The sequence below is a fragment of the Balaenoptera acutorostrata genome, chromosome 7 (genome assembly GCF_949987535.1).
Source record: "Balaenoptera acutorostrata chromosome 7, mBalAcu1.1, whole genome shotgun sequence".
NCBI classification, from domain to species: domain Eukaryota; kingdom Metazoa; phylum Chordata; class Mammalia; order Artiodactyla; family Balaenopteridae; genus Balaenoptera; species Balaenoptera acutorostrata.
In genome coordinates, this window is record NC_080070.1 from 51,354,180 (window position 1) to 51,381,231 (window position 27,052).

The 27,052-nt window shown below is 38.6% G+C and overlaps 2 protein-coding genes across 8 annotated transcripts; one reads left to right on the plus strand and one right to left on the minus strand.

Moving 5' to 3' along the window:
- Positions 1-5,281: 5,281 nt before the first annotated feature.
- On the minus strand, positions 5,282-15,777 carry CBX3 (chromobox 3). Of its 2 annotated transcripts, none has more exons than XM_007171512.3 (6): positions 15,759-15,777; positions 14,251-14,302; positions 11,182-11,324; positions 9,593-9,755; positions 6,971-7,065; positions 5,282-6,614 (listed from the first exon to the last, which is right to left on the minus strand). In XM_007171512.3, the coding sequence occupies exons 2-6, from the start codon at positions 14,272-14,274 to the stop codon at positions 6,488-6,490; spliced, it is 552 nt and encodes a 183-aa protein (XP_007171574.1). In that variant the 5' UTR covers positions 14,275-14,302; positions 15,759-15,777; the 3' UTR covers positions 5,282-6,487. The 2 variants fall into 2 exon arrangements, with proteins under 2 accessions (XP_007171574.1, XP_007171573.1); XM_007171511.2 differs by lacking the exon at positions 15,759-15,777 and adding an exon at positions 15,483-15,610.
- Positions 15,778-16,506: 729 nt separating this feature from the next.
- HNRNPA2B1 (heterogeneous nuclear ribonucleoprotein A2/B1) lies at positions 16,507-26,905 on the plus strand. Of its 6 annotated transcripts, none has more exons than XR_450121.2 (13): positions 16,508-16,733; positions 19,507-19,542; positions 19,640-19,750; positions 19,918-20,064; positions 20,375-20,585; positions 20,737-20,838; positions 20,913-20,993; positions 21,704-21,766; positions 23,031-23,150; positions 23,406-23,528; positions 24,200-24,282; positions 25,665-25,800; positions 26,356-26,905. XR_450121.2 is itself a non-coding variant. In XM_007171508.2 (12 exons), exons 1-11 carry the CDS (start codon positions 16,728-16,730, stop codon positions 24,259-24,261), a joined length of 1,062 nt encoding a protein of 353 aa, XP_007171570.1. In that variant the 5' UTR covers positions 16,508-16,727; the 3' UTR covers positions 24,262-24,282; positions 26,356-26,905. The 6 variants fall into 6 exon arrangements, 4 of the variants coding, with proteins under 4 accessions (XP_007171572.1, XP_007171570.1, XP_007171568.1 ...); XR_009008888.1 differs by having other exon boundaries at positions 25,665-25,737; XM_007171508.2 differs by lacking the exon at positions 25,665-25,800.
- The last annotated feature ends 147 nt before the right edge of the window (positions 26,906-27,052 follow it).

Here is a 27,052-nt window from a genome sequence, read left to right on the forward strand (position 1 = left end):
ATCAATGTCCTTGTCCTGCTCTCAGGTCAATTTTTCCCCCAATACTTAAATTTAAGTAAAAGGGCAGATTTCAACCTTCATTTGAAAAGTAGAGTTGGTAGGAAGTTCCAGGGTGTTCTAAGACACTGAAAATATTCACATTAGAAGTTTTCTAAAAGGCAAGGACAGAGGGTATTTTAAGAAGGTGTTTTCAAATTGGCTGAAATCCTTTGCATTAGTTATACATTTTGTTTATATAAAATATCCACCTTTTTGGGGCTTCCCTGGTGGCGCAGTGGTTGAGAATCTGCCTGCCAGTGCAGGGGACACGGGTTCGAGCCCTGGTCTGGGAAGATCCCACATGCCGCAGAGCAACTAGGCCCGTGAGCCACAATTACTGAGCCTGAGCGTTTGGAGCCTGTGCTCCGCAACAAGAGAGGCCGCGATAGTGAGAGGCCCGCGCACCACGATGAAGAGTGGCCCCCGCTTGCCGCAACTAGAGAAAGCCCTCGCACAGAAACGAAGACCCAACACAGCCATAAATAAATAAATAAATAAATATTTTAAAAAATCCACTTTTTTTCTGGAAAGCACTCTTCCAGTGATTGATCCAATTATATTTCTCCACACATTTGGTTATAGCTGATAGTTCCAGGGAGGGCATCTGACCCAAGCCCAACAGATCTCTTAAAGGATTTTTGAATTGGACGTCAGAGAAAGAAAAACTCATCGTTTCTTTAGAGGCAGATTTGGAGATCTGGGAGCTGTCAGCACTTCTGTTTTTGATTTGCAGAGATCAGTTCCAGAGAAGAGAGCCAATAACCAGAGATGGCAAGTCTTGGGGTTGTGCCAGTCCAGGGTTGCAGTCATCCTGAGGTTTACAGTGGAGATTGGTAATAATATTTATCTGGTCCTTATTAAGTACTGGAGATTCAGCTCTGGGTGTTTTTTATTTAACCTTGAAAATCCCATTAGATAAATACCATCAAGATCGTCCTCCTAGTTTTATAGATGCGAATATTGAGGCATAGGGAAGTTAAGTAACTACAATAAATAGCTGAGCTGGGATGCAAACCCATGGGGTCAAACTCCAGAGCCCATGCTCTGAACCACTGTTATTATTATTTTTAAAATAAATTTATTTATTTATTTTTGGCTGCATTATGTCTTCATTGCTGTGCGCAGGCTTTCTCTAGTTATGTCGAGCAGGGGCTACTCTTCATTGCAGTGCGTGGGCTTCTCATTGCAGTGGCTTCTCTTGTTGTGGAGCACGGGCTCTAGGCATGCAGGCTTCAGTAGTTGTGGCACACAGGCTTAGTTGCCCCACGGCATGTGGGATCTTCCCGGACCAGGGCTCGAACCCATGTCCCCTGCATTGGCAGGTGGATTCTTAACCACTGTGCCACCAGGGAAGTCCTGAACCACTGTTATTTTGTGTCTAGGCCAGCAGTAATTTCCGTTATCAAAGCAGGTTTGAGTTGGGTGTCTCCTACGTTTGGCCAAATTATGTAATGTGTTGTAAGCGTACTAAGTAATATACTAATCAAAGGAATACCTCAGTATATGTCCAAAGCCACTTTAATATCCTCCCCTTCAAGGTTTCTCCTAGGTTCCCTTTCTCACTAAATGACATTTTCATCCATCCCAGAAAAAATGAAAACTTGGGAGTCATTCTGGATCCCTTTCTTCCTGACCTCCACATCACCTCATTTTATATCCAAAACCACTTTATTCTACAAGCACATATTGGGGACTTACTATGGACAAAACCCTGTCCTCAAACCAGTCCCCTTCTCTTTATTCCCATAGTTAATGCTCTTGTTCATACAACTGACCTTGACGTTCTTCAGCCTTTTTGTGCCCTAGTTTCCTCACCTGTAAAATGGGGTCAATCATGCCTACTCCAGAAGGCTATTTTGAGGATTAAATGAGATAAAGTATAAATAAGTATTCATCAACTGTTATTTATTCTAGGAATGAAACAATTCTTATGTGTGATCATGGAGATTTTCATACTGTTTGCTTTTACAGTAAAAACATGGGCTGTAAAGGGAAAATAAAGATTCCAAATGAACAGTTTCATATTTTTGTATTTTCCAGGTGACATGATAGCCTGCAGAAATCCTTTAACGTAATATACATTCTTAAAACACACATAAAACCCCACCAAAAATCCCAACAGCCCTAAATCCCCCCTCCTTTTTCGCTATTAGCAGATATGCTGATGATTGTCATGTATCTGAATAGTGCAACACATTTAGAGGAGATAACTACATCCATAAGAAGAATCAAGCTATGAAGATTGGCATCTACTACAATTTCCTTGATTATACCAAATCACCTACTGGAGCTTTAAGTTGTTAAAATTGCTCTCCTTGATCAGTGAATACTCAAAGGTACAAATTCATTTTTTCAACAAAAGATGAAAGGGTATATGTATCATATAGGTTACATACAAATACACATACTATTCATATTCAGCTTCATGTTAAGAGATTTTTATCTTTTGCTCGATGCCAATATTTGTCCAGGTATTTGAACACATTTCAGGCCTTTTATGAAAAAGAAAAACTTCAGTTTTATATGTTGGCCAAGTCTTTTTGTAGTGGCATAATGATTATCTTTGATCCATGAGATTAGGGAAACTGATAACTACACATCTACTTCTTCAGAGGCACCGATGTCCATCCTGGGAAACAAAAGTCAGAAACCTTCACAGAAATATTCAACAAAATCTCAGATTAAAGACCTGACTGTAAAAATGAAATGAAATGAAGAAAATGAAAATAGAAGAAATTTTAAAAGCCTATCCATGTAACTTCAGAATGGGAGAGGTATTTTCAAACAAGACATGAAATCCAGAAGACATACTGACAAGGGTTGACCACATAAAATTTGGTATGACAAAATGGTTATCATAAATCATGTCAAAAAACATTGGCAGAAAATATTTGCAACACAAAAAATATTATTACATAAGGAACTGCTACAAATTAAATAATTTGTAAAATTGGCAATTCATTTATAGATGAAGAAATGCAAATAGTAAGCATGAAAAGAACGTTCAACAAAAATATCACAGACAGGCAAATTAAAACAAGATGCCATTGAATTGGCAACAAAATCAGTCTTAGTATTATTAATCTGCAGTACCACTGAGGATATGGGGTAATGACTACTGATGGAAGAGTCGTACACCAGTACAAGATTGACTTCATTAATTTCTGGAAATCCATCTATATCTACTTAAGTTTCACTATACATTATGTAAAAGAATGTTCACCACCTTGCTTCCCTGGAGTCCAGTGGTTAAGAGTCTGTGCTTGCAACGCAAGGGGCACCAGTTCGATCCCTGATCTAAGATCCTTGGAACTAAGATCGCACATGCCCCGTGGCACGGCCAAAAAAATAAAATACCTAGTAATAAATCTAACCAAGGAGATGAAAGACCTGTACTCTGAAAACTATATGCCACTGGAGAAAGAAATTGAAAAGACACAAAGAAATGGATGTTCACCACATTAATCTAACAGCAAAAAACTACAAACAACCTAAGTGTTCATACCCAGCAACTGATTAAGTTGGGGAACCTCCATACAACAGCCTACGGTGTCCCCACTAAAAATAGGTAACACACATTTTTATTACCACATACAAGGCATTGTTTTAAGTGTCTCATGTGCTTATATTTCATCTTGATTTACCTCTATTTTATAGATGAGGAAACTGAGGTACAGAGAGGTGAAGTAACTTGTTGAGAGACTGTGCTATACTGGTTTTGAAGATGGAAGGGGCCAGGAACCAAGGTATAGATGGCCTCTAGGAACCAGCCCTAATACCTTGACTTTTTTTTTTTTTTTTTTAATTTATTTATTTTATTTATTTATTTTTGGCTGCGTTGGGTCTTCGTTGCTGCATGTGGGCTTTCTCTAGTTGCAGCGAGCAGGGGCTACTCTTCCTCGCGGTGCGCGGGCCTCTCATTGCGGTGGCCTCTCCTGCTGCAGAGCACGGGCTCTAGGTGCGTGGGCCTCAGTAGTTGCAGCACACGGGCTCAGTAGTTGTGGCTCACGGGCTCCAGAGCACAGGCTCAGCAGTTGTGGCACATGGGCCTAGCTGCTCCGCGGCATGTGGGATCCTCCCAGCCCAGGGCCCAAACCCGTGTCCTCTGCATTGACAGGCGGATTCCCAACCACTGCGCCACCAGGGAAGCCCAATACCTTGACTTTTTTAATTTTTAGGCCACGCCGCATGGCATACGGGATCTTAGTTCCCCGACCAGGGACCAAATCTACATTCCCCGCAGTGGAAGTGTGGAGTCAACCACTGGACTGCCAGGGAAGCCCCAATACCTTGACTTTGTATTTTGGACTCCAGAAATAATAAATTTGTTGTTTTAAGCCATTCAAGTTTGTGACAACTTTTTATAGCACCCGTAAGAAACAGATACAACATAAGGGATATTAAAATACATGGACAAGAGTTTCCAGAAATGCTCTCACTAAGCTAAAATTCAAGGTACAGTCATTAATTTCTGATCTGAACAAAAGGTTCTGTATCATTTACAAACCCACTGTTGAGAGCAGTGCTAGGTCTACAAAAAGACTGATAAACAGCTTAGTATAGATGATTTCCTTTTTTCTGTATAGATTTTGGAAATTAGTAGAAATATATCACAACAGGATCAGTCCTATCAGAATACCTGTTTTTTTTTAGATGGCAGCTTCAACAAACTAGAGTCTGAGTATCAAAATTTCACTTTAATGAAACAAGTTCCTCTTAGGCATCACCTGAAACTTATTTTTTTAAATAATGTATTTATTTTTGGCTGCGTTGGGTCTTCATTGCTGCACGTGGGCTTTCTCTAGTTGCAGTGAGCAGGGGCTACTCTTTGTAGCAGTGCGTGGGCTTCTCTTGTTGAGGAGCACAGGCTCTAGGCACACGGGCTCAGTAGTTGTGGCTCCCCGTTCTACAGTGCAGGCTCAGCAATTGTGGCTCACGGGCTTATTTGCTCCGCGGCATGTGGGATCTTCCTGGACCAGGGCCCAAACCCGTGTCCCCTGCGTTGGCAGGCGGATTCTTAACCACTGTGCCACCAGGGAAGTCCCCTGAAACTCATTTTAACGAGAAAACCTTTTTGTGTTAATACATATTCTACTTGAAATTCCTAAACTCAAAGGATCTAAAACAGGTACTCTAATGCCTTAGTGATATCACACTATTTACAAATATGAAGTTAATACAGTGAATGTGTTTCTACTCCCACTATAAAGGTCATCAGATTAAAAAAAAAAGTCTAATCACATAAAGGAATATAAAACTATTTATTGACCACTGTTCACCAGTATTTACAATAAAGTAAACAATATACAGTTGAATAACATTCTGATTACTACAAAGTTATTGTTTTTCCTGGCTTCTGCTGAACCAGTAACCCAAAATACTGAGAAGATTGAGCCTACATGTAAGGAGTGGGTTGGGGTAAAGTTTGAAAAAACATGCAGGTCAAGTTTAGATTAGAAAACTTTGTTCACTCATTTATTCCTGCAGATCCTAAACTGCCAACATCTCTAACCATCTGATTAGGTTTCCATTAACAAGTCTGAGACATTCCATGTATCACAGTCTTTCAGTAAATACAGCACACGGATTTCAACTTCTTATAAAGAATGGTTTGCCAAAAGGAAGCTTTAAATGTACACTTAACTAAGTCTTGCTTGGCTAATTAAAACATACCAGAATTTTTCCATTTTTTTCATTTGGGTTGACAGAGATAAAATTTTCCTTTCAGGGGATTTTACATATAAAACTGCATTTATATGATGGTAGATATGCATGCAGATTCTGATAGGGCTGCTTTAAAAAATTATCCAATTTAAATTAATTTGTCTCATTAATTACAAAATTGTTTAATTTGGAAGGTTAAGACTTAAATTTTCAATTTAAGTTGAAGTGATTTCTTATATTGCTCAAAATGATAGAATCCCAGAAACATGGGCTCATCCATGGTTGTGAAAGGCTGTTTTTGTTTTGGTAAATGTGTTTAAACAATAACCAAAAAACCCCCAAACCATTTACATATGTATTTTATGTATACACATACAGAAAACCCAGAATGGTCCTTAGGCATATATGAGTTAAATGCAAATTCTAAATTCTGATTGAGTAATGACTATGGAGATTTTTCCCAACATTTAGAAAAGCTGTTCTCTAATGCAGAGGAAATAATATACCATAGTATCAAATGTTCTTTTCTGCTAAAGGAAGCAACTACAGAAAGCTTTTATTTGTTCAAAGTAACCAGTGCTACAGATGCAAAAAAAAAAAAACAGAAACAAAACCTCCCCAAAACCCCCCCAAACCCAACAACTTCCCCAATACTACTTCAAAACGAACATATCAAATGTGATTTTCATTAGAATGTAGTTATTTCTTCACACTAATAAATCAAAAGACCAAGACCCAGATTTTATATATATATATAAATATATATAAAAAGCAATGCAAACAATTATTGAGCTTCATCTTCTGGACAAGAATGCCAAGTTAGTCTCTCTTCATAAAAAGCAATTACAATTTGAGGACACTTCATATTTGCCTCCTTTGCCAGCACCAAGTCCGCCTCATCTGAATCTTTCCTGTTGTGAGGAAAAAAAAAATTCAATTAAAAAGTCTAAACTGTTTTTTGTCAACTGATAACCATTCACTTAAGGATCATAACTCAATCAAAAGGTATTCAAGTGCTTCAGGGTTATGTGGTTACTTGTGGCTGTGTTCCAATAAAACTTAATTTTCCAAAACAGGCCACAGTTTGCCACTCGTTGCTTTAGCAAAGTAACTAGAATCATCCTTTTAGCAGATAATTACTCTCTACCTAATGATGGTCAACTATTTGTAAAACCTAGGTAGATATGTTTTTTAAAACTTCACAAGTTTTTAAAAAACATTATCTATTCTTACTTTAAAATATAACAGAAATTACCCACACACTTACCATTTCATGAGAAACATTAATTCTCCACTGCTGTCTGTGGCACCAATTATTCGCTCTGGGTCAAGACCTCTGGCAAAACCTCTTGGTTTATCAGCCTGTTTAAAAGAGGTTAAATGATTATTTACATAAATGTTCCCACACATTTTTTTCAGAGAGCAATCTAACAATATTAACTTCCAATTTGTTTTCATGATATGTAACTTTTAAATAAAAACCTTCTGATGGTGAAACAAATGACCAGAGCAAGAGCCCTTATTTAGTACTAAAACACATATTAATTTCCATTAAACTTACAAGCAGAAAAAACAAATCTGGATGTCTAAAATATTCTGAATCATAAAATCAAGAAAGCAGACAAAACTTTCTTCATTCAAAGACACCAAAAGGCAGGAAAAAACCCCAATCTCTTTTTTTCTGATAATTCTAATCAATTAGTAATTATAAATTCTTGAAAGTCAGTATTTCAAATTACTTCTAGGAATTGTCTAAATTACCCACGTATTTTTTAAAGCACACAGAAACTGTAAACAGCAAAATAATAAAAGCTTTAAAATGAGACTAATCAGTATTGTAATCAATCTGCATTACAGTAAACCTTATAAAATACTTAGTATAAACCAAAACTGTGGTCTGAGGGACTCCCGGGGATGCCTGAGACCTTCTGGAGTATCTGTTTATCTGCAAGATCTCCTCTTTTCATGTATCTGTGACTTTAGATTGTCTTTGCAGATCTCCACCAAACAACATAGCACAGCAAATCGAATACAGGACTAATGCCTTATTAAGACAGACACTGACAAGATCTGCAAAAATGTAAAATGTCACTCTTCTCATTTAAAGTTATTTTTCATGAAAACTTATGAATAACATGTAACAGTCTTCGTCATTCTTAACTGAATATACAAAACTGTGTAAGTTTCTACTTTAATTTCTAATGCAGTTAGTACTGATCGTTATAATCCATATAAACAAGTTTTTTGGGATCCTCAATAATTTTCTAGAGTGTAAAGGGGACTTGAGACCAAAAAAGAGAAGTGCTTACATAACAAATCCTTTCTCCCCATGAGACTTTTTACATCATTATCTTGAGCTCTGGAGTCAGACTGCCTAGGTTATAATGATGACTCTAACCTTCACTCGCTGTGTGGCTTTGGGCAAGTTAACCTGTTTGTGATTCAGGTTCATTTTCTATAAAATACATACAATTAATACTATGTTTCATAGGAATTTTAAAGTATATGGAAAGCAAATTAAGTCATTTAGAACACTGCTTGGCACATTAGGAGGGCTCAATACAGGATAACTATTGTTATTAAACAGTGCTTCTGCTAAGCATGTGGTTGACTTCCAGTTTACTTACAACTGATTCTTAAGATTGTTACCTTTTTGCCTTGGCTGCTAAAGTGCTCAGAACCAAATTTGTAGCCCACCTCTGTTTCCCTTCTGTAAAAAATGAGGGTAATACCTATGATCTTGACAGAATTGTCATTAAGAGTTAATGGACTGGGACTTCCCTGGTGGTGCAGTGGTTAAGAATCCGCCTGCCGATGCAGGGGAAACGGGTTTGAGCCCTGGGCCAGGAAGATCCCACATGCCTTGGAACAACTAAGCCCGTGCGCCACAACTACTGAGCCTGTGCTCTAGAGCCTATGTGCCACAACTACTGAGCCCGCGCACCACAACTACTGAAGCCCGTGCGCCTAGAGCCCGTGCTCCGCAACAAGAGAAGCCACCGCAATGAGAAGCCCACGCACTGCAATGAAGAGAAGTCCCCACTCGCCGCAACTAGAGAAAAGCCCGCATGCAGCAACGAAGACCCAACACAGCCAAAAAAAAAAAAAAAAAAAGTTAATGGACTGTGAAGTACTTAGCATCTAGTTCAAATGATCAAATTTTAAATCCAAAGTCCTTATCAATAAATCTGTATTGTATGTTTAGTCCCCAAGCCTAGATATATTTCAGACCCAAGACCTTTTCCCAAATTGCCGTGTTAGGCCAAAAGGCAGGGCAAGTATGTTTTAAAGTTGAGGGTAGAAGCAAAGAGTTATGTAATTTGCTCAAAGCCACAAAGAAATCAATGAAGCAAAGATTGGCTCAAAATACACATGCAGTGAATGAACCAATTATCTCATTTTATGCCAATAAAAATTAATAAAAAAATTATTATCCAAGATTATATACTTCAAAATCAAAGTACTGTTTGGCAATACAAGGATCATGTGCCAAAGTTTTGGTCACTACCACTCACTAATGATCTGTAATCAAAATGTGCTATGTAGATTGTTTTCACTGTATTGTAAGGGATTTTCAATGATCAATTTTGTATTGTTTTTACTTAAGACAGCTGGTCTAGATGAGAGGAAATCGTCTGATCTGAAGTCAAATCCATCAATCTATCCAAAATAACACTAGCACAATTTTAAGTGGTGTAAGCACTTACTAGACATTTACACAATGTAGGGTAAACCATGCCTATCCTTTCTGTCCCAAATATTAAATATTAAGTATTTTAAAAAGGCCTTTTAATGATATTTTTAAAGTACTTGAGTTTTAAAAAGTATTTAAAAAATCAAGTCATCCTTTTACAAAAAGCCAGTTTGCTGGCCAATGTTTTATACGTACAGCATCTCTCTTCTTCTTTGATTTGCTATCATCAGATTCACTGTCAGATAAAGATTTTCTTTTTGTTCCATCTTTTTCTTTACCAGCTTTTTGAGAATTAAGAAATGCTTCAATTAACTCTGGACAATCTAAATTTTCTTCGGGTTCCCAAGTATTGTCTGCACTGTGTTCAGTTAAAAAAAAAAAATTCATTCAATTAAACATGGTTCATCACCATCATCCAGATCCATTTAATACACACCTGACAAAAAGCCCTCTGTACTGCAGATATTAATCATTTCCCCCCTCCCCTCACATTCTTTTGAGGGAATCTATACTTCCTTTTGTGTCTACTTTCACAGTCCGTACTAAGTCGGCAATGTTATTACCTCCAAGGTAACTGAACCTGACTCTAGCAGAACAACTGGAACCAATATTTTTCCAAGTTATGCGGACAACTCACTTTAGAATTCCTCTGGAAGAGCCTTTAAAAAAGGTGGATTCCTGGTTCCCACCTCAAATTACTTTATCAGATTGTGCCTAGGGTTGAGGCCTCCAATACTGTGTTTTAAAACACAGCAATTCAGAGGCGCTCTCAAATGTGAGACAGTATTTTCAATTTCTGCTGGGTACTCAAATTGGAAAGTGATATAAAACAGGGGTTGGCAACTCACAAGTCAAAATCAGCCTTTTGTATGGCTGGCAAACTGTTTTTTACATTTTTAATCGGTTGGGAAAGAAATGTCACAATAAAAGTCATATGGAATTGAATTTTGGGGCCCATAAACAAAAGCATTATTAGAACACAGCCATGTTCATCTGTTTAATGTATTGCCTACTGCTGCTTTTGTACTACATTCTCAGAGTTGAATAGCTGTGACAGAAGCCCACAAAGCCTAGATTATCTACTATGTGACTCTTAAAGTCTGCCAATCCCTGATATACGGCAGGGATGACCATTTCCATGTGTTTTTCAGAAGGGCTGGAAAGAAAATGAATATCAATTACCAAATGTGAAAGTAAGATCACCCTACACCACTAGTTACAAGATTGCTAACTTTGTGTGCTCTGATCCAAAAAGCCTTTACAGAACTAGACAGAATGAAATTAATCATTTTAGAGATGCTAGGAAAGATGCTTTTAACCTCTAGTTACAACTTGGTCTGTTGATGCCCAGACTCTACTTCTTTAAGATTAGGATACAGTAAACCTAGTGTAGGACCTGAATTATGATGAGCACTTCTGTTTAAGACCCACTAGTATACCTTACATAGCTTCACTATTTTTTAATGTCCTCTGTAGGAAAACCATGTAGATTAGGTATTCTAGGTAGTACAGTATCCAACTACATTAAAAAGCAAACTGTACTCTATATTATATAAATTTGACTCTCCAAGGTAATTAACTAGACTCAAATCTGCTAGGTTACCACTGTAGGCAAAAGACATGGCTCTTTTTAAACATACGTCAAACAAGATACCCTGGATTAAAGGTGCTTTTAAATTTAAAGAAACTTACAGAAAATGGATAAAAAGATCTTAGACTAAAAACAAATTTTAAATGTTACTTAAGTACAGTTAAACATATAATAAGGCACTGAGATTTCTTACTCTGTAAATCCCTTCCACTTCAGGAAATACTCCACCTTCCCATTCACTACACGTCGGTCCAGTACTTTTTCTACCACAAATTCTTCAGGTTCTGCCTCTTCGACTTTTTTACTCTTTCCATTCTGTTTCTTTCCCATTTTTTGCTAAAACAAAACAAAAGAGAGATTTAAGAAATGTCTTTTTTGACTTTTTTAGTACATTTTATTAAAGGCTAGACTACTTATATTATCGTTGCATTTGACACCTACATTTCCACTTCTATATCCCAGAGCAGATACCTTCTGAAAAGGTAAAAGTTAACAGATAATAAAGGAATTCTTGATTCTGTGGGTTTAGCTCAAAACTATTACCCACCACCCTTCACTGAAATAATACAATCAAAAACGTTCTTTGAAAACACTGTTTTATCTTTTCCTGGTCTTATTTCTATGTAGTCTACAAAACCAAATTTAGTAGAGTTTTCACTTATTTTAACCACAGGACAGCAACAAACAACTATTAGAAACTATTAGAGGATTATACAAAGGAGAATAACTAGTAGTGACAGGTCTTATTAGTGAACCATAGACCCATTAAAACTACAGCCCCCAAACACTAAGACCCCCTTTCCCAATTGAAACACCGATGTTAAAAGCCTCAACAATTTAAGAGAAAAGATAACTGCAGAACAAAAACATGGTTCAGAACCCTGATATCAATTGCAGGGTCAACCAATGAGACCATAAATAGGTTAAAAAGGACAAGATCATTTCCCCATAATCTCTGTATATAATGTCACTCACCACTTGGAACAAACCTATAATGCTGTCACTTCAAGAGGCCAAAATGCTGGATCATTTTAATTATCTAATGTGAAAAAATCCTTTTTTCTTGGCTTCTCAAGAGAAAGACTCTAAACTGGTAGCCAATGAAACTAACTTACAAGTTTTTAGGTTAGATTTTTTTCTTTTTTTGGGTATAACACTCTTTGAGAGAAGCAGGAGACCAAGCTCAACAGACCAATAACTCAAAACAGATTTGTTATTGAAAATGGATAAACTTTCAAAAAAACCCGGAAATGGTTATTAAGAGACTAAGGGGGGAAATCCCACATGTTATGTTCATCTTGGAATCATTTCACCTTAAAACAGGTGCTATTAAAAAAAAAAAAAATTAATTGCTCAGTCACTAAAGTCATCCCTCCTAAAGCATGTAAGCAGAAAAATTAACAGCAATGCCTCCAGACTGCAAAGGACATTTAAAAATACGTAATCATTTAGAGGTGTACACACACATACAAGAAATAAAAATCCTCTGAAACTTAAATAATGCAGCAAACACCTGATTTTGTTGGATACCATTCCCCATGTCAGGTCTTACAACTTTCATTAGTCAAGATACTTGGGTACTGCACCCAGTCAAATAGCCTTCTGCCTCCGTACAGTACAAGGAAGGTAATGATGGTGGTAGTGGAAAGAGTGAAGAAAAACTGGTATAGACCAAAGCTTATCAGACACTGATCCTAAATGAAAAACAAAAAAAGTATGTCCATGAAACTAAGAGGCTAACAGAGTAAACAGGAAAACAAAAATAAACACAGAAAATGAAAGACAAAAAAAATTTGGCAAAGGAAATGAAGTATTTACTACTATGGCACCCATAAACTAGTTTCAAATGCTCATCCTTTTCTTTTTAAAAGAAAATCCACCCACTTTCCCATTTAAATTACAGCACACATTATCTCACAACACTAACAAAATTATTTTAAAATGCAAAGTTAGGTAGATTCTGAAGACTATTAAACTGTATGCAAAGCGATTTAATTTTAATAGAAGCATCTATTTGCTTTCTGTATCTATGCTCATCCTCACAGTCTCAGGGACAGCTATTTCGTTTCCCATCCAATACTTTTGATACTGGTGATTGTAAAGCCAATTTAATTATCTACATTTTGGTTTACTGATTATGAAATTTGAAGGGCAATTCAATCCTGAGGAAGCACAGATTATGCTTTGTGCTTTTTCCATTGATGGATTTGATGGGAATAAATTATGCCACCAGACAGGCTTTATATTTAAATGTTTCTCTGGATGTTTGACTTAAAAGTGCAATCTAATGATGAAACAAATGAAAAATCACCAACGTGCCCTTTATATTGCGAAAGCCAAGGGGAGACTACACAAACCAAAACCATTTTGCTTTATTTAGATGTTAACACTCACCTTTATATAATTCCAATTGTTATTAACGCAATGTGTTAGAATTAAATACTGTGGGAACCATAACTTTGAATTTCGTGATTTTTATGTGAATATTCCAATGGCTATGTTAAAACTCCAAAGTTGACATGGCTGAACACATACATGTCTACAGGTTTACAGAAGTTTTAATGAAGCCTAAGAATGCAAACTGTGGGTTTAAGAAACTGTTGGAGAGAAAAAACTTAATTGCTCAAAAGATCCAGAAAATCTAATTTCCTCTCTTTCCTGGACGTACGTGTGATGTTTTTTCATGTCATGTATTAAAAAAACCGCATTGCAATGACTTAAATTTAAACCCTTCTGTATTTTAGAATAAGCAAGTTTGAAATATGAGTGACCAAAACAATTCGAAATATTCAATGACTTTTATCTCCATCTAAGTGTGCAAGGTAACCGTTCTTTAAACAGGGCAATGCTGAAAATACTTGCTTTCTCTAGAATTCAGTAGAGTGATTTAGAGAATAGTATGCCAATCAACAAGGGCTTTATTGCTTTGTCCGTGTATGCTTGTAACATTCTTCCAGGTCACATAAATTTTTGTATCTTTATTTCAAGATAAGAATACTTGGTAAAAATTTATTTCGTGCTACTCTCCCAAGATTAGGTTTCTCTAAACGAATCAAGACACTACTAAGCCAAGTCAATAAATATCTCAATGTAGTAATTTCCTTTTTGCTCCTAACTCTCCCCATAATAACAGTGGGGCGAGAAGGGACTGGAAACTATATATGGATGTAAATTTCTCAACCACAGAGATGCAAAGTTATAATTTTTGGAGAAAAAAAGTTTGCGTTAGATCCATAAATATTTTAGGTTGTCATTAACTTACCAATGTAGTTTTATTGGACGCCATTTTTTATTGCAGACTTGAAGAGCTATTACTAGAAAAATACATAACAGTTAAAAAAGTTTGCAAGACACAAAAAAGTAGCTAAACATAAGTTTTGTTTGGATTCCAACCCCCACCTAGGTAACTCACGTTATCAAACATGTATACAAATCCACAGAGAAGCAGTTTTGAGATTCTGCACAAACTAGTGATACATGCCTAAGAGTATATCAGTGTTGTAACCAAGTGTACCTAGATAACCTTACCGGGCACGTTAGTACCCGAGAAAGCTTTACAGAGTAAAAAATAGACAATTTTTTTTTCCCAATCCAAATCCCACTTATAACCATAGTCACAATTTTTTAAAAAATGGCCAAATAGTTTGGTTCAAAATCAAACGACTGCCCAAACGATCACAATAACCAATTACTGTGAATTTCTCCTCTACACTTAACAGTCCAAAGAGTCGCCTATGTAATGTAATCCCAACCTGGTTTCCTCTTAGCAACCCTCCCTTTCCAATCACTAGTTAAAAAACTAAAGAAAAAAAAAAAAAACCGAGATGTTCCAGTCCCATTTCGTGCCACTTTTGTAACCAAATCACCTCTTTCTGCACTTTCATCCGCTCCCCTTAAGCCCCTGCCCCACCCGGCTTAACAAGGCCTTAACGCCCAGCCCCCGCCCCGCCCCCTCCCCCCCAAGGGAGCGCGAGCCTCGTGGTCAGCGCATCCGCGGGGAGAAACAAAGGCCGCGGCGCGGGGGCTCAAGGGCACTGCGCCACGGGGCCCGCGCCTCCCCCGACCAGGCGACGGCCACGTAACGGAGCGCCCGCCGCAGCCTCCGGACATCGGGCCGCGCGGAAACGGGAGAATGCACCGCCCTCCCTGGAGGCCCAAGTCGCCGACCGAGGCCGGGAGGAGAAGGAGAGCCCCCTTCTTGATGCGGGATGGGGGAGGGGAGAAAGAAATGCGCTTTGTCTAGAAATAAGGTAGCTGTCGCCACAGCTTTCAACCTTGGGGAAGAGAGTCTCGTCCCCTAAACCAACTACAGACGCCGGCCCAGCGCCAGGCCCGCCGCGGGGTCTCTTCGCCTCTCCTTTCCTTCCCACCAGCTCCTGATTCAGGGTCGGGCGGGGAAGGGATGGGAAGCGGGGAACTGGGGGGTCTCTGGGGGCATGTGGTATCTTAAGCAACACCACCGAGTGAAAGCTAGAGAAAAAGAAAGACACCGACTTCACCGCCTCCGAGCTGCTCCGGGTCCCGGGTCTGCAGCGTCTCCGGCCCTGCGCGCCTCAAGCTCCAGCCACATCCGAAGGGGAGGGGGCTGGGGAGCTGCGCGCGGGGCCGCCGCCGGGGGGAGGGGAAGGTGGCACCGCCCACGCCCGGCGGCCGCGAGGGGTGGGGTGGGCGCGCGCCCCGCGGCGGGGAGGGGCCGTGCGCCGCGCAGTGCCCGCCGGGAGCCCGAGCCCGGGAGAGCGAGGGGGAGGGGGCGGTGACAGTGGCGTTTACCGTTCGTGGCGTGGCGCCTGGTGGTCCCCGGAGGGGAGGGAGAGGGAAGCGGGGGTGGGGATGAGAGCCGTGACCGAAGTCTCCTCGGCGGAGGTTTTTCCTGCTTTGCAGCAGTAGTGGCTGGCGCCAAAACAGGACTCCGCCCACTTCCTTGCCCCTGGGGTTGGGTGTCTCCGAACTCTGGGGGTGGGGGGTGGAAATAAAAACGAGCGTCCCTTTCGACTACCCGCGAGGTCGACCCCAAAAGCGTTGGCCAGGATTAGGTTGGTAGAGCGTGAAATGTAATTTTTTGACTAGAAGTCGCTTCGGGTGTTTCCGGAAGGGGCCGAGTCGGTCCTCCGCGCAGGGGAGGAAGGGTGGGGGAGGGAAAACACAGTAGAGAAGGCTACTAAGTTTTAAGACGGAGGTAGGGGGAGATTAACAAAGTGTTTCTGTAAGGACTACCTCCGGGGTTGAGGGGGCTGGACCTCTGGGCTGAAGATTAAGCTCCTCCCAACAGCGTTAATTTCAAAATGCGCGACCGTTTCTCACCTGCCCTGCGCTAAGGGGGCTGGACCCAGTTCCGAGAGTCATATACGCAGAACTCGAGCCTTCCATAATTCACAGAGCCCTTTTACGCAACTGACGTCAAGCACCACTACTGGTCGCAGGGGGGAGGGGCACGTACTTGGCGCAAGGAGGTCGTAGAGCGTTCCCGCCATTGGCGGCGGTTAGGGCGTTTACGCAACGGCCTGACGTAGGGGAGGACGCGTTAGTCGGGGGGAAGGTTCTAGAAAAGCGGCGGCAGCGGCTCTAGCGGCAGTAGCAGCAGCGCCGGGCCCAGAGTGGAGGTGCTCCTAGCGGTGTTGTTTCTCGAGCAGCGGCAGTTCTCACTACAGCGCCAGGACGAGTCCGGTTCGTGTTCGTCCGCGGAGAGCTCTCTCATCTCGCTCGGCTGCGGGAAATCGGGCTGAAGCGACTGAGTCCGCGATGGAGGTAACGGGTTTGAAATCAATGAGTTGTTGGAAAGGGCATGGCGAGGCCGTTGGCGCCTCATTGGAAGTCGGCTATCCGCCTCCGTGGGAGAGCGGCAGCGAAATTGGGCCACTTCAGAAGCGGCTGGTCTCAGGATATTTTTGAAGAGGGGTCGTTAGTGGAGGCCTGATTGTACAGCGCTTTCTCCGCCCTCAGTCTCCCGGCGCCATTTCCCTTTGCTGGGGGTGGGGGATGGGGAGCTTCCACATGGCGGACGCAGCCCCACTTTAGTGAAAATGGGGCGCGGAGGCAGGAATTCTTACTCCCTTTTTACAGCACGCTGGTTTGGGGGCCCCGGCGTCTCCGCGCTTGAGCCTTACGGCGGGCTTCGGGTCCTCGCGAGCGGGACTGCGGAGCTTCCCCTCCCCCCTCCCGGGAACCGGATTTGGCGGCCGCCATTTTCATTTCTCTCCTTCCTCGTAGTGTTTTCCTTTTAACTCTCTAAGTTCAACTAGTTTGACTCTTTTAACAAAGAATAGAAGTGGTTAACTATTTTTTTTTTTCTGGGGCTATTTTCATGCCGTTCGAGGTGGACTCCGAGTGTTTTATGAGCTTGGGTTTTTAAAGTCTTGCGCACCTCATTAGAGGCTCGCTCCCTTCCCCTCGATGAAATGGCGCCATTGCGTTCAGGAGCCGCACCGAAGGGCGGGGGAGGGGGCGGCGTTCTCCAGGGCGGGTTCGCACGGCTTAGGAGGAGGTAAAACCATCTAGGGTGTCGGGCCCGGTTTGAGGCGAGCGGTAGTATGAAGACCACATTTTGTTTTCCAGCCCTTGTTTATTTGAGTAACGGTTTTATCTGGGTCTGCGGTGATTAAAAAGGCAGTTGAATCGTAGGAAACTTTAGAAATGAAGAATCAGATTTAGAGCCATCAGCTTACTACCGACCATGTGGGAGGCCGTGGGGGAAGGAGGTCTGTGGGGGGCGGTATTCCGGGTAAGAATCCTTTATTTAACTGAAGGATTCTCTTTGAAACGTAGTGTTTGTATTTTAAATATTATTTTTACTGGGAAATTTAATTCTTTACTGGGCAAGACCACAGGTATTTATTAGTGATAAGCTAGAAATCATGATGAAAATGAAATAAAAATGACTTTATAGTTGTACTCTGGTTAAAACATGGCTCAGTCTTTCAATGCGTGTATTGCTATATACAAAACTTTTAGGCTGGGCCGCTGTGTTTTTGAACTTTGTCACTTGCTTTTCTCGTTTATGTTTGCAATCATGGTTGATGATTACATTGATAAACATAAGGTCTCAAGCGAAGGGGGTCTACCTGGGTATTTTCCTTGACCCTAAGCACGCTTATAAAATAACTTTGTTTGTAATCGATAGTGGACAGCGGGTAAGTTTGGAAAATGAGGTAAGTAATGAGTTTTTGCCTTTGTTAGTGATTCGTAAAAGTTGTTGTAGATGTATTTTTTTAATCTATTTAATTTATTTGGGTTTTAAAAGGCCTATTAACTGACAATATTTGGAGTTAGTAAAATTTGCTTCAGAGTCCAAATATCAGTATGCTAAGTAACCTCTATAATTTTTTTTTAAGTGTTGCAGGAGCTAGTTTGATAATTTGTTTTAAAAATTTTCAGAATCCTGAAAAGTTAACTATATAGGGAAAAAACTGAATTGCTTATTGCTGTATTTTCTGAGCTGTTGGGAGAATGTCATGCATGGAGAGAGGAACTTCATAGAACTATGGGTTGAGTTGTAATGCTGTTTGATAACAGTTGGTCATGGACATTGTGACTAACTATCGTTTCTGAATATTCTTAGTTTTTTAACCTAGTCAACTGAAAACAATGACCCAGCCTTCCTTAACTGATAGCCCAAAATACAGAGCTGTTAATGCAACTTATTTGCTTGCTGGTTTCTAAGGATTGAGTTTTCAGCCCAGGCTTTTTCTTTTCACATGTGAAAGTTGTTTATGCTGTGTAATTTGCCAGAAGACCACTAAGTTCAACATGGTGAAGTGTAAATTGTAGTACTTTGTAGCTACAGGATAGTCACAGTGGTCATTTAAATATTTTTATGGTTTCGAAAAGTGAGATGATTACAGTGTCTTACTATGTTTCTGCTTTTACGCTCAGTAACGGTTCAGATTGCTTCTGTGTTGTCTACATGTCAAAAACTAGCTATGTTAAAACTTTTTTAAGTTTTAGACACCGTTAATTATGAAAGTTATTCTGCCTTGGTCAGAAGAGAGGTAAATTTTAAGGATATTTTGGTACATATATTGAATGCTTAAAATTTCCGGTAATGGAGAGTTGGTATGTGGGGAGAGAACAATACTAGGTTTTTGAAAATTGCGTTACATTAGAATCACCACCAGAGGGAGCAATGAAGGGAAACTCACTTTTCAAATAACTGAATCCTGAAATAAATGACAATTCTTGGTTATAAAAAGGCAACAGTTTTTATAATTTGAAAATTTATATTTAAACAGAATATTTAAAAATTCTCTGTTCTGGGTTATAGGATTGAATGCAGATTTTGATAAGAATCTTAACTTTTCAGTCACCAGGGAGTAGATTTGCTGCGTTTTCTTCAGAAAGTTTTTTTTAAACTAAGTTATGCTAGATTTGTTTAAAATAATTTAATGTGAAGTAAATATAGATCAAGCGTTAATGATTTTGAAATTTGTGTAGTTCAGCTGAGGCAATTTTTTTGGTGTAACACAACTAATGCAGTTTAACATATGGTTTAAATTTGATGTAAGTTTTTTTTTTCCCCCCCCAGAAAACTTTAGAAACTGTTCCTTTGGAGAGGAAAAAGGTACTCTGCCAGCAGGTCACCTCATATTTAAGAATTTAATTTCCTGCATACAAAGAGAAAATGTAAATAAAAATTGAAATGATGTTTTCCTTTGCAGAGAGAAAAGGAACAATTCCGTAAACTCTTTATTGGTGGCTTGAGCTTTGAAACTACAGAAGAAAGTTTGAGGAACTACTACGAGCAATGGGGAAAACTTACAGATTGTGTGGTACGTTAAGTGTGGAAGTGCTTAGGGATAGTGGTCCTTCAAGTGTTGGGTTTCTTTGTTTAAAATGAGTGAATCGTGGAGAAAATCACTTTTAAATTCATGTTCATTATTTTAAAATACTGTAAGTGATGAGATTAAATGGTAACATCACTCCTTTGGATTTAAAGGTAATGAGGGATCCTGCAAGCAAAAGATCAAGAGGATTTGGTTTTGTAACTTTTTCATCCATGGCTGAGGTTGATGCTGCCATGGCTGCAAGACCTCATTCAATTGATGGGAGAGTGGTTGAGCCAAAACGTGCTGTTGCAAGAGAGGTGAGCAAATACATAACTTGTTCAAACGGTTTTGAGGAAAATTGCATTTTGTTTTTGCTCAAGATTAGAAAGTGACTTTTAAAAGAACAAAGTTATCTGTATTTAGCCCAAAGTGTTTTTGTTTCTTTAATAGCGCTTCGTTGGGTTTCTGTGCTTTTAATTTCCTAGACTAAGTTATTTCAAAGATTAGGTTCTTATTCATAAGGTGCTTTAGTATTTGGTCATAGGATAGAAGCCATGTATGTTACTCAGATAGTGTGCTTTCGTTCATGTTTGGTTTCTTCAGTCAGGATGATTTTTTCTGTTTCAGGAATCTGGAAAGCCAGGGGCTCATGTAACTGTGAAGAAGCTGTTTGTAGGTGGAATTAAAGAAGATACTGAGGAACATCATCTTAGAGATTACTTTGAGGAATATGGAAAAATTGATACCATTGAGATAATTACCGATAGGCAGTCTGGAAAGAAAAGAGGCTTTGGGTTTGTTACTTTTGATGACCATGATCCTGTGGATAAGATTGTGTGTAAGTGTCTATAAGTGCTAGGGGTGTGGCTCTTTCACATTATAAGTTTTGGGTATGTTAACACCTAAAACTTCGTTAAAAAGTAAAGTTTAACTTGTAACTTAGCTAATATAGGATGCTGACTTAATGGACTCTGAACTTTTCATTCCAGTGCAGAAATACCATACTATCAATGGTCATAATGCAGAAGTAAGGAAGGCTTTATCTAGACAAGAAATGCAAGAAGTCCAAAGTTCTAGAAGTGGAAGAGGAGGTAACTTCAATTCCATTTTTTTCTTAAGATTTATTTGTGTAAGTGTTTGTTACTAACCAGGGTACTTATCGTAGGCAACTTTGGTTTTGGAGATTCTCGTGGAGGTGGTGGAAATTTTGGACCAGGACCAGGAAGTAACTTCAGAGGAGGATCTGGTAAGTCCGCCTTCTAAGTTTAGAAGGGTGAATGTGCTTGTAAACTATGAGTGAGTTTTAATTAGAATCTAGGAAATCCAACCTAATTTTTAAAAAGTTATTCTTAAGATCTAATGTAGGTTCTGTCCTGATGGGATATTATGATTTGGCTAGGCAAGAGGTAACATTTTAAAAGTCCTATAGTTACAGTTAAGGATAAATAATTGCGTAGATCCTTTATGGTTTTCAGTTTCTGGAAAAGTTAAGATAGTGCAGCCATTTTAAATTTATGAGGTATTCCTGAATAGTCGGTGGAAATACTGTAGAGGCTTGTACGTGTAGGTTTGAAGAGGTTTGTGTCTTTGTTTTTTGCTTTGGGCTTTGTATGTAAGTTAATCTGAATAATGTAGTGTGGTGCCAACAGAAAAACTGCCCCTGTCCATCGTCATTCCTTTTTATAAATGAATATCTTAAGTGAAGGCTTGCCAAGTCAAGCCCCAAATCAGGCAGTTATCCTGATGATGAAATTGAATCACATACTTTAGCGTATTTTTAACACTAAAATACAGCATAAAATACACAGTAACAGGAGTGTACAGCACAAGGGGAAAGGGTTCCTAATAACTCGTATTTATAGATACTAATAGATAACGTGGAGGAAGGGAGGGTAAGGAATTGAGTGGCATGAACCACAGGAAAATAATCTTTTTTTTTTTTCCTGCCCTTAACAGATGGATATGGAAGTGGTCGTGGATTTGGGGATGGCTATAATGGGTATGGAGGAGGACCTGGAGGTCAGTTTCTTCTACGTGTCTTAAGATTGAATCACACTGTGTGTTGTCCGTTTTTGAGTGTATACATGAAATTTTTCTTAATGTTTTACCTTTTGTAAAGGGATTAGGTGATGATGGTTCAGTTATTTGTATTTTTATTCTGATTTGCATTTTACCTGTTGCAAATTATAAAAGGAAAAATATAGTTGTAGGGGTTTGTGTACTTTTGCAAAATCAGTTGGGTAGATTTTAAATGAGAATTTAAAGATGTCCTGTTGTTCTTCAAGCAAGAGAATTGGAGATAGATGTGATATTTTGTATACTGTTTTCCTGAAAAAGTATGGACAAGTGGTTATGAGCAAGATTAACATGTAAGGGGAATGTATATAAGAGCCCTGTGTTCTCTTAGCTCTTACCAAGATGAGTCTAGGAGGATAATGTTCCAAAAGTCCCCAAAGGAACTTTTCCAAAACATACACAAGTGTGCTCCTGTATCCAACTAAGGTGGTGAGCCACTGTTAAATATGAAGTGATATGTTTTGTTGAAATACAGGAAAGAGTGATACTTGCTGACAAATGTCCTAATAGAAAGGAACAAGACATTTAAAACTGGTCTAAATAATAGGCCTTATTTCTGGTTTTGCCCTCATTAGGCATGACTTAGGAGTCACTTAAGTCTATTTCCAATATTGCTTTGAAATCCAAATATTGATTTGGTTTGAGAAAGATGAGTTTTTGTACTTACTGCAAGCAATCTGAGACTACCAATTTAAGTTTAATTACATGCAAGTTTGCTAATTTCTGGTCCTCCCCCCATTTCTACTCGGGAGAAGGGTGGTGGGCATTTTATTTAAGAGACATGGTAATTCACAAGGAAACATGAGTTGGGAACTTAATCTTTCGGACCAGCAGGAAGATGTGGCTCTTCTACTTTGTTCCATTAGTCTACACATCTTGGTCTGCCCCACCCCACCTACAACCTTGCACAAAATATAAATAGGATTTCAAGATATCTTCCAGAGAATCCATGATGTGTCTTTAGTTTTAGGGGAGACCTGTGGCATTACAGGTATTTCTAAAGGTTTTATCCAGTTGTTAGTGGGTAGGCATTCCCCACCCCCAACCGTTTACCAAGGATGGATATCAGAATCTGCCCTTGAGGATTTTAGAGATTTTGTAGAACGAATATCTTACTTAAAAAATACGTGTTTTGGAAAGCTGGAAGTGGGTGTTCAAATGGCATTGAAAATATTAAGTAATTACTTAAAGGCTTATTTTATAATAGGTGGCAATTTTGGAGGTAGCCCTGGTTATGGAGGAGGAAGAGGAGGATATGGTGGTGGAGGACCTGGATATGGCAACCAGGGTGGGGGCTACGGAGGTGGTTATGACAACTATGGAGGAGGTAATAAATTCACCTGCATCTTTATGTGGGAATTTGGATTGGAATTAATGCTTTTCAACACGTGAGATTTTTCACTTCATTGTTGTTGATGGTTGTATTTTAAAAAAAAAAATGTAGAATTGTAGATAGGTGTTTCGCATTTGTTCTGATTTGTTTTTGTGGGAATTTTGTCTTAAGTACTTAGCATGTATTACTGGTTTAATGCTTGGTTGTGTTATGGGGTTTATTGTACAGAAATTTCCAAATTTTTTACAGGAAATTATGGAAGTGGAAATTATAATGATTTTGGAAATTATAACCAGCAACCTTCTAACTACGGTCCAATGAAGAGTGGAAACTTTGGTGGTAGCAGAAACATGGGGGGACCATATGGTGGAGGTAATTTATTAGATTTTTCAAACTTGTGATGAAAATATTAGTGTTCTATGACTTTGAAGAAAGATAACTTTCAAGTTTATGCTTGGGTAACACTTCCCATCAAATACACAGTGTTACTGAGAGTAAAATTCTGGGAAAATAAAAATATCACTGGGGGGGGATTGTTGTGGTAGAGGTGGGATGTTCAGTGATATGAAATATTTTGGGGTTAGTGAAATGGATTAGATGTTTTCAGTGGAGTTTTTCCCTTTGGCTGATAAAGAAAAAGCTAAATAAAATTGCTGAGCATATTGCAAGTGGTATAAATTTTGTATGACTCTTAGAAAGCTAATTTAGTAAATCTGAACTTTTCGTTCAAATCGTTGTTAGTGGGACAGAAACAGATTCCTTATGTTTCTTACGCTGAGTATACTTTCTTAAAACTTCTAAATGATCATGGAAGAGAGCCCTTTAAAGGAGTAGCAGTAGTAAAATGTTTTCAAGTTTAGAGGAAGAAGTTGAAAAATCTGTGAATCTGGATAATTTAATCTTCTGAGTTAACGAGGCTAACTAGAAACAAGTAATGGTCTCTGATCTGCATGTTTTAAGGAGTGTATGGCTGTAAAATAAAATCAGTTGTAGAACTTGGGAAATCAAAATAAGTTTGCTTTCTCTTGTTCCAATAATTCTAGGAAACTATGGTCCAGGAGGCAGTGGAGGAAGTGGGGGTTATGGAGGGAGAAGCCGATATTGAGCTTCTTCCTATTTACCATGGGTAAGTAGCTTTTAAGTTTCACGTTATTAATGTCTTGGGAGACCTAGCTGCCAGGAGTTAAAAGCTTTTTAGGATCATGTTATCTTTCCTTAAAATCTGGTTAGATGGATAATTTCATAACCTATTTTTTTTTTACTCTTTACTTCTGTTGAAACAGGCTTCACTGTATAAATAGGAGAGGATGAGAGCCCAGAGGTAACAGAACAGCTTCAGGTTATCGAAATAACAATGTTAAGGAAACTCTTATCTCAGTCATGCATAAATATGCAGTGATATGGCAGAAGACACCAGAGCAGATGCAGAGAGCCATTTTGTGAATGGATTGGATTATTTAATAACATTACCTTACTGTGGAGGAAGGATTGTAAAAAAAAAAAAAAAAAAAAAATGCCTTTGAGACAGTTTCTTAGCTTTTTAATTGTTGTTTCTTTCTAGTGGTCTTTGTAAGAGTGTAGAAGCATTCCTTCTTTGATAATGTTAAATTTGTAAGTTTCAGGTGACATGTGAAACCTTTTTTAAGATTTTTCTCAAAGTTTTGAAAAGCTATTAGCCAGGATCATGGTGTAATAAGACATAACGTTTTTCCTTTAAAAAAAATTTAAGTGCGTGTGTAGAGTTAAGAAGCTGTTGTACATTTATGATTTAATAAAATAATTCTAAAGGAAATTGTGTAATTATAGACTTTTTATTTTAAATAAGTTAAGGAGTGGGTAGTATAATTAAGGTCCATTGCAAAGCTGTTGTTATATTTGTGTAAGATAAATGCTGGTCAGATATAAGTGTGTTGTCTGCAATTCATCAGGATTAAATTATGTAGATAACTTAAGGGATATCTCTGCAAGGAGAAACACCTTTTTAGATCTTTTAGATGCTGCTTCTTCAATGCAAGGAAAGGAAATAACCCCAGCGAGGTACTCTTCAGGGATACAGGTCTAGTACAAGAGAACTCTTGACGGCTACTAAGTTCAGCCAGTCTTAAGAAACTGTGCTGTTTCTACAAAGCTTTAACTACAGTAGTTTATAAGGATGCCAACGAAAGCTGAGGGTGTAGAGCAAAATAGTTCTAAGCTTCAGTTAAACTTCTTTAGGTAAGATCTCATTTACTTTTCCTTTCTTAATTTTCCTCCCCAAAAGATAAACTAATACTCTTCAATGGTCTTTCAGTATAGTGGTTCTCATGTAGTTTAACATAGCTATAAATTGAGTTTAACAATTTATAAACTCAAGAGAATAATTTTATAAACCCTGTTTTCCAATCTGTCATTTACTTAAATTATTTTGGTTGTTTTTTACCCCCTTTTTTTCCTTCTTTCCCATCCCCCTCCCCCTCTATGAAGATTCAGGTGCTTAACATATCATTTTTTTCCCTGCTGGAATTTTAGCATTGATATGAACCATGGACAAGTATATTCTGCTGCCACAAAGACTGTAAAGTGCTTCATTTCAACAGCTGAGGCAAGCCAAGTGATCATTAATAAAGCTTTTCTTGGTTCCTTCAGTGGTGTTGGTAGTGAAATGGTAGGTAAAAGTTAGGCTGCAAGTTGAATAAATCATGAAATTTCCCATCGTTACACCCTTGTGTATTCACATTTCTTGGATCAAGCATTTTGAGTGAATTAGGGATTTTTTTTTATTAAAAATAAAGACGTTTTGTTCTTCTGTTATTTTGATACGGTTCTAGCTTTACATGCTTATCAGGATCAGGCTAAGGAGACGGTAGGGCAAGATGGTTAAATCTACTTTCAGATAATTTATATTTATGAATAAAAGTGTCTACATTATAAATCTTGTATGTATCCAATTCTAAATACTTAGGTTTAAATGTGGTAATTCTTTTCCCAATCCCCTAACCTATAGGAGAGACGTAGGTTGGCTGCTGAAGTTTCATTTCTTAGATGTCATCAGAGATTGATTGCCTGGCTTTATTGCCTTTTCAGGAATGTGATAATCAGGGCATATTCTACTGTATGCACCTGTGAGACTTCTTTGATCCTAAGACCACCACTGAAATTATTTAGGTTCTTTGGACAAACATGATAAACTTCTTCAGATACTTTTTTTTTCCTTTGGCAGGAAGGTGTCTTGCTGCAGGTAACTAATGAAGAAGTGGTCAACCACAGAATCTTCAAGAAATAAGAAATTCTGTACCATCTGAAAGTAGTTCTTGTTGGTGCCTTCATTTTAAAAAGCACTCTTTAAGATTAAAGGGAAATGTTTTCTGATAAAATAACAGACTTCATTTAGTACAGGTTCTTAATATAAAACAATTACAAATTGAGTATTGTTTGTAACGGAGTAACATCAAATCAGCTAGAGAGAGAAATGTATCGTGTTTTGAATTAGGTTTTGTGAGTAGACAGATTAAAATTCTATTTTAAATATAAAGTTTATTAAAATAAATACTTTTGTATTCAAATACTTGGTGTAATGTTTACACATAAAATGTGAATCTTGTTCTATGAACATTAAGTTGTCTAAAGGATTGCCATCTGCTAGATTTCTAAAGCAGTTTCACAAAGCAATGCGTATTGCCATTTTCCTTTCAATACGGATAGACAAACGAGAAAAGCACTGTGGACGTTATTGGCTGTCCCTAATAAAATGCCATTCTTTATACACTGTATATTCAGCGTTTGAATAATGCTACAGATTTCTGGCTTTGCCTTGTATGTTTAACATTGCTGGTGGTGTTTTTAAAGTCATTACAGATTCTAACCAGCTGAAGTGGTCCAACCAAGTTTAAGTGGCTATGCAAAGGCACTGAGACAAA

Bases quoted from the DNA above. Each gene is read 5' to 3' on its own strand.
- CBX3 (XM_007171512.3), bottom strand. From the start codon at position 14,274: ATGGCGTCCAATAAAACTACATTG. The intron at 9,756-11,181 runs GTAAGAAATCTC...AACTGAACACAG, and splicing joins AAGTGGAAGGGATTTACAGA to TGCAGACAATACTTGGGAAC. The intron at 7,066-9,592 runs GTACGTATAAAA...TCTTTTAAACAG, and splicing joins CAAAGAAGAAGAGAGATGCT to GCTGATAAACCAAGAGGTTT.
- HNRNPA2B1 (XM_007171508.2), top strand. The intron at 20,586-20,736 runs GTAAGTGTCTAT...TTTTCATTCCAG, and splicing joins TCCTGTGGATAAGATTGTGT to TGCAGAAATACCATACTATC. The intron at 20,994-21,703 runs GTAAGTCCGCCT...TGCCCTTAACAG, and splicing joins TAACTTCAGAGGAGGATCTG to ATGGATATGGAAGTGGTCGT.